The sequence below is a fragment of the Lampetra fluviatilis genome, unplaced genomic scaffold, assembly GCF_964198595.1.
Source record: "Lampetra fluviatilis unplaced genomic scaffold, kcLamFluv1.1 SCAFFOLD_399, whole genome shotgun sequence".
Classification (NCBI taxonomy): Eukaryota; Metazoa; Chordata; class Hyperoartia; order Petromyzontiformes; family Petromyzontidae; genus Lampetra; species Lampetra fluviatilis.
In genome coordinates, this window is record NW_027620754.1 from 82,310 (window position 1) to 89,927 (window position 7,618).

Genomic DNA, 7,618 nt, shown 5'->3' on the forward strand with positions numbered 1-7,618 from the left:
CCACTCACTCAATCAGCCACTCACTCACTCAGCCACTCACTCAACCACTCACTCACTCACTCAGCCACTCAACCACTCACTCACTCAGCCACTCACTCAACCACTCACTCACTCACTCAGCCACTCAACCACTCACTCACTCAACCACTCAATCAGGCACTCACTCAGCCACTCACTCAACCACTCACTCAGCCACTCACTCAATCACTCACTCAGCCACTCACTCACTCAGCCACTCACTAATTCAACCACTCACTCACTCAGCCACTCACTAATTCAACCACTCACTCATTCAACCACTCACTCAACCACTCACTCAGCCACTCACTCACTCAACCACTCACTCATTCACTCAACCACTCACTCAGCCACTCACTCAACAACTCATTCAACCACTCACTCATTCACTCAACCACTCATTCAACCACTCACTCAACCACTCACTCACTCACTCACCCACTCACTCAGCCACTCACTCAGCCACTCACTCAGCCACTCACTCAGCCACTCACTCACTCACTCAACCACTCACTCAGCCACTCACTCAGCCACTCACTCACCCACTCACTCAGCCACTCACTCAGCCACTCACTCAGCCACTCACTCAGCCACTCACTCACTCAGCCACTCACTCACCCACCCACTCACTCACCCACTCACTCAGCCACTCACTCAGCCACTCACTCACTCACTCAACCACTCACTCAGCCACTCACTCAGCCACTCACTCACTCAGCCACTCACTCACTCAGCCACTCACTCAGCCACTCACTCAGCCACTCACTCACTCAACCACTCACTCAGCCACTCACTCAGCCACTCACTCACCCACTCACTCAGCCACTCACTCAACCACTCACTCAGCCACTCACTCAGCCACTCACTCACTCAGCCACTCACTCAGCCACTCACTCAACCACTCACTTAACCACTCACTCAACCATTCACTCACTCAACCACTCACTCATTCAACCACTCACTCATTCACTCAACCTCTCTCACACTCAACTACTCACTCACCCACTCAACCGCTCACCCACTCAACCGCTCACCCACTCAACCACTCACCCACTCACCCGCTCACCCACTCAACCACTCACCCACTCAACCACTCACCCACTCAACCACTCACGCACTCACCCACTCACCCACTCAACCGCTCCCCCACTCAACCGCTCACCCACTCAACCACTCACCCACTCAACCACTCAGCCACTCACTCAGCCACTCACTCAACCACTCACTTAACCACTCACTCAACCATTCACTCACTCAACCACTCACTCATTCAACCACTCACTCATTCACTCAACCTCTCTCACACTCAACTACTCACTCACCCACTCAACCGCTCACCCACTCAACCGCTCACCCACTCAACCACTCACCCACTCACCCGCTCACCCACTCAACCGCTCACCCACTCAACCGCTCACCCACTCAACCACTCACCCACTCAACCGCTCACCCACTCACCCACTCACCCACTCACCCGCTCACCCACTCAACCACTCATCCAATCGCTCAACCACTCACCCACTCATCCACCCACTCAATCGCTCACCCACTCAATTGCTCACCCACTCACCCACTCATCCACCCACTCAACCGCTCACCCACTCACCCACTCACCCGTTCACCCACTCAACCACTCATCCACTCGCTCAATCGCTCAACCACTCACTCAACCACTCAACCGCTCACCCACTCACCCACTCAACCGCTCACCCACTCAACCGCTCACCCACTCAACCGCTCACCCACTCATCCACTCACCCATTCATCCACCCACTCAACCGCTCACCTACTCAACCGCTCACCCACTCATCCACTCACCCATTCATCCACCCACTCAACCGCTCACCCACTCAACCGCTCACCCACTCAACAACTCACCTACTCAACCGCTCACCTACTCAACCGCTCACCCACTCACCCACTCACCCACTCATCCACCCACTCACCCACTCACCCACTCATCCACCCACTCACCCACTCACCCACTCATCCACCCACTCACCCACTCATCCACTCGCTCAATCGCTCACCCACTCGCCCACACAGCAGGCGGGCCAGTCACACGTCTGCTAAGAAGAATACAAATAAGAAGAATACAAGAATAATAAGAAGCGCCTTTTTTTATTTTTCGTGAATTTGCTCCAAATAGTCAGCGAGAATAATTTATGGAGGGAACACTGCCTCCGATAATTTATGTACAACACGCGCTAGATTCAAGCTCCACGCACACGCACACACACACAGGCACACACGCACACACACACACACAGACACACACGCACACACACACGCGCACACACACAGGCACACACGCACACAGACACACACAGGGTGGCACACACACACAGGCACACACGCACACAGACACGCACACACACACAGACACACACACACACACAGGCACACACGCACACACACACACACAGGGTGGCACACACACACACACAGGCACACACGCACACACACGCACACACGCACACACACACACACAGGGTGGCACACACACACACACACGCGCACACACGCGCACACACGCACACACACACACACAGGGTGGCACACACACACACGCACACACACACACGCGCACACACGCACACACACACACACAGGGTGGCACACACACACAGACACACACGCACACACACACACACACGCACACACACACAGGGTGGCACACACACACAGACACACACACACATACAGGCACACACACACACAGACACACACAGGCACACACGCACACACACGCACACACACACAGGGTGGCACACACACACAGACACACACACATACAGGCACACACACACACAGACACACACACACACAGACACACACAGGGTGGCACACACACACACGCACACACACGCACACACAGGGTGGCACACACACGCACACACACGCACACACACAGGGTGGCACTCACACACACAGACACACACGTACACACACACACACATACAGGCACAAACACACACAGACACACACAGGCACACGCACACAGACACACACACAGGGTGGCACACACACACACAGACACACGCACACACACAGGCCCTCACACACACGCGCACACACACACACGCACAGGGTGGCACACACACGCGCACACACACACACGCACACACACACACAGGGTGGCACACACACGCACACACACGCACACACACGCACACACACACACACAGGGTGGCACTCACACACACAGACACACACGTACACACACACACACATACAGGCACACACACACACAGACACACACAGGCACACGCACACAGACACACACACACAGGGTGGCACGCACACACACACAGACACACGCACACACACACGGTGGCACTCACACACACCCCGATCATTCGCTACAAGCCAGCCAATACTAACTGCTGCTGCTGCTGTTGTTGTTGTTGTAAAGCAACGACTCATACCATCACAGGCATCTGCCAACCACCACCATCATCATCATCTACCAACCACCACCATCACCACCATCATCTACCATAATCATCACCATCATCACCACCACCATCATCTACCATAATCATCACCATCACCACCACCATCATCTACCATAATCATCACCATCATCACCACCATCATCTACCATAATCATCACCATCACCACCACCATCATCTACCATATCATCACCATCATCACAACCACCATCATCTACCATATCATCACCATCATCACCACCATCATCTACCATATCATCACCATCACCACCACCATCATCTACCATATCATCACCATCACCACCACCATCATCTACCATATCATCACCATCATCACAACCACCATCATCTACCATATCATCACCATCATCACCACCACCATCATCTACCATATCATCACCATCACCACCACCATCATCTACCATATCATCACCATCATCACAACCACCATCATCTACCATATCATCACCATCACCACCACCATCATCTACCATATCATCACCATCATCACCACCCCCATCTACCATATCATCACCATCACCACCACCATCATCTACCATATCATCACCATCATCACCATCATCACCATCACCATCATCACCATCATCACAACCACCATCTACCATATCATCACCATCATCACCACCACCATCATCTACCATATCATCACCATCATCACCACCATCATCTACCATATCATCACCATCATCACCACCATCATCTACCATATCATCACCATCATCACCACCATCATCTACCATATCATCACCATCATCACCACCATCATCTACCATATCATCACCATCATCACAACCACCATCATCTACCATATCATCACCATCATCACCACCATCATCTACCATATCATCACCATCATCACCACCATCATCTACCATAATCATCACCATCATCACCACCACCATCATCTACCATATCATCACCATCATCACCACCATCATCTACCATATCATCACCATCACCACCACCACCATCATCTACCATATCATCACCATCATCACAACCATCATCTACCATATCATCACCATCATCACCACCACCATTACCACCATTATGTGTGGGTGTCTATGGGAGTGTGTGGGAGTGTGTCTGTGTGGGTGTGTCTGTGTGGGTGTGTGTGTCTGTGTGTGCGTGTCTGTGTGTGTGCGTGTCTATGGATGTGTGTGTCTATGGGTGTGTGTGCTTGTGTGTGTGTGGGGGTGTGTGTGTCTGTATGGGTGTGTCTGTGTGTGTGTGGGAGTGTGTCTGTGTGTGTGTGTCTGTGTGTGTCTGTGTGGGTGTCTATGGGTGTGTGTGGGGGTGTGTGTGTCTGTGTGTGCGTGTCTGTGTGTGTGCGTGTCTATGGATGTGTGTCTATGGGTGTGTGTGGTTGTGTGTGTGTGGGGGTGTGTGTGTCTGTGTGTGAATGTGTGGGTGTCTATGGGTGTGTGTGTCTGTATGGGTGTCTGTGTGTGTGTGGGAGTGTGTCTGTGTGTGTGTGTCTGTGTGTGTCTGTGTGGGTGTCTATGGGTGTGTGTGGGGGTGTGTGTGTCTGTGTGTGTGTCTGTGTGTGGGTGTCTATGGGTGTGTCTGTGTGTGGGTGTCTATGGGTGTGTGTGGGTGTCTATGGGTGTGTGGGTGTGAATGTGTGGGTGTCTATGGGTGTGTGTGTGTCTGTGTGTGTCTGTATGGGTGTGTGTGTGTCTGTGTGTGGGTGTCTATGGGTGTGTGGGGGTGTGTGTGTCTGTGTGTGTCTGTGTCTATGGGTGTGTGTGTGTCTGTATGGGTGTGTGTGTGTCTGTGTGTGGGTGTCTATGGGTGTGTGTGTCTGTATGGGTGTGTGTGTGGGTGTGTGTCTGTGTGTGGGTGTCTATGGGTGTGTGTGTGTCTGTGTGTGTGGGTGTGTGTCTGTGTGTGGGTGTCTATGGGTGTGTGTGTGTCTGTATGGGTGTGTGTATGTGTGTCTGTGTGTGGGTGTCTATGAGTGTGTGTGTGTCTGTGTGTGTCTGTGTGTGTGTGTGCGTATGTCTTTGGAGAGTGGTGGTGCAGCGGTTAGCGCTACGCCGCGCTACGAACCCGGCAAAAAACCCGGGTTCGATTCCACGCTCACGGCCCCCAACACGGTGACGGCGGTCATCTGGACCGGTCCTGGGACTCCCCCTAGGTCGACTCAGCCTCAAATGAGCTACCTGGTGCCGTGGTGGTGTGTACTAGTAGCAAACACCGCCACTGGGGAGACAAAGGCGGCCAGGCTGGTGGTGGTGCTGGTGGTGCTGGTGGTGGTGGTGCTGGTGATGGTGGTGATGGTGGTGATGGTGGTGATGGTGGTGGTGCTGGTGGTGGTGCTGGTGGTGCTGGTGGTGGTGGTGCTGGTGATGGTGGTGATGGTGGTGGTGGTGATGATGGTGGTGATGGTGGTGGTGATGGTGGTGGTGGTGGTGGTGGTGCTGGTGGTGCTGGTGGTGGTGCTGGTGGTGGTCACCAGCTCACTCTGTGTGTGCCACATCGCCGGCTCTCATATCTGCTGCTGCTGCTAACAGACCTTGCCCCTACAGATACCAGATGGTGAGTCAGATACCAGATGATGAGTCAGATGAGTCAGATGGTGAGTCAGATGATGAGTCAGATGGTGAGTCAGCTACCAGATGAGTCAGCTACCAGATGACGAGTCAGATGACGAACCAGATGACGAACCAGATGACGAACTAGATGACGAACCAGATGACGAGTCAGATGGTGACTGAGATGATGAGTCAGATGGTGACTCAGATGGTGAGTCAGATGACGAGCCAGATGACGAACCAGATGACGAGTCAGATGACGAACCAGATGACGAGTCAGATGACGAACCAGATGACGAACCAGATGACGAACCAGATGACGAGTCAGATGACGAGTCAGATGAGGAACCAGATGACGAACCAGATGACGAACCAGATGACGAGTCAGATGACGAGTCAGATGACGACTCAGATGACGAACCAGATGACGAACCAGATGACGAGTCAAATGACGAGTCAGATGGTGACTGAGATGGTGAGTCAGATGACGAGTCAGATGACGAACCAGATGACGAACCAAATGACGAGTCAGATGACGAGTCAGATGACGAACCAGATGACGAGTCAGATGACGACTCAGATGACGACTCAGATGACGAACCAGATGACGAACCAGATGACGAACCAGATGATGACTCAGATGACGACTCAGATGACGAACCAGATGACGAACCAGATGACGAACCAGATGACGAACCAGATGACGAACCAGATGATGAGTCAGATGGTGACTGAGATGATGAGTCAGATGATGACTCGGATGACGAACCAGATGATGAGTCAGATGGTGACTCAGATGGTGAGTCAGATGACGAGTCAGATGATGAGTCAGATACCAGATGATGAGTCTGAGCAGATGGTGAGCCAGATACCAGATGGTGAGTCAGATGATGAGTCAAGATACCAGATGGTGAGTCAGATGGTGAGTCGGATGGTGAGTCGGATACCAGATGGGTCAATGGAGGTAGCGACGGAGCGGATCACAGCGGCATTGACAAACCGGCGACACCGAATCAGCCGGGCTCGGAGATCATCGCCGATCATCGACATGTATCACCGATATAATCATTGATCGGTAACACCGAGATCATCATCATCGTCGTGATCATTGATCATCGACATGTATCACCGAGATAATCATTGATCGGTAACACCGAGATCATCATCATCGTCGTGATCATTGATCATCGACATGTATCACCGAGATAATCATTGATCGGTAACACCGAGATCATCATCATCGTCGTGATCATTGATCATCGACAGGTATCACCGAGATAATCATTGATCGGTAACACCGAGATCATCATCATCGTCGTGATCATTGATCATCGACAGGTATCATTGAGATGAGATCACCATCGTCATTGATCATCATCGACAGGTAACATTGAGATGAGATCATCATCATCATTGATCATCATCGACAGGTAACATTGCGATCGTCGTAATCACAGACACTTTCTAGAGAAGTAGCGCGCCGTTTAGAGAGAGTGGAGACATCCAGATAGGCAGCTCTACAACCATGGGCGGTGGGTGGGTGGGGGGTGGTGTAGGTGGGTGAAGTGGGTGGGGGGGGGTAGGTG

The 7,618-nt window shown here is 52.3% G+C and overlaps 1 protein-coding gene across 1 annotated transcript; it reads right to left on the bottom strand.

The window, feature by feature from the left end:
* Positions 1 to 2,120: 2,120 nt before the first annotated feature.
* On the bottom strand, positions 2,121 to 7,009 carry LOC144954353 (uncharacterized; the record flags this gene model as incomplete). Its single annotated transcript, XM_078884862.1, has 1 exon — positions 2,121 to 7,009. A coding segment is annotated over one exon (888 nt), but the record flags the coding sequence as incomplete, so codon positions are not given.
* Between the last annotated feature and the right edge of the window lie 609 nt (positions 7,010 to 7,618).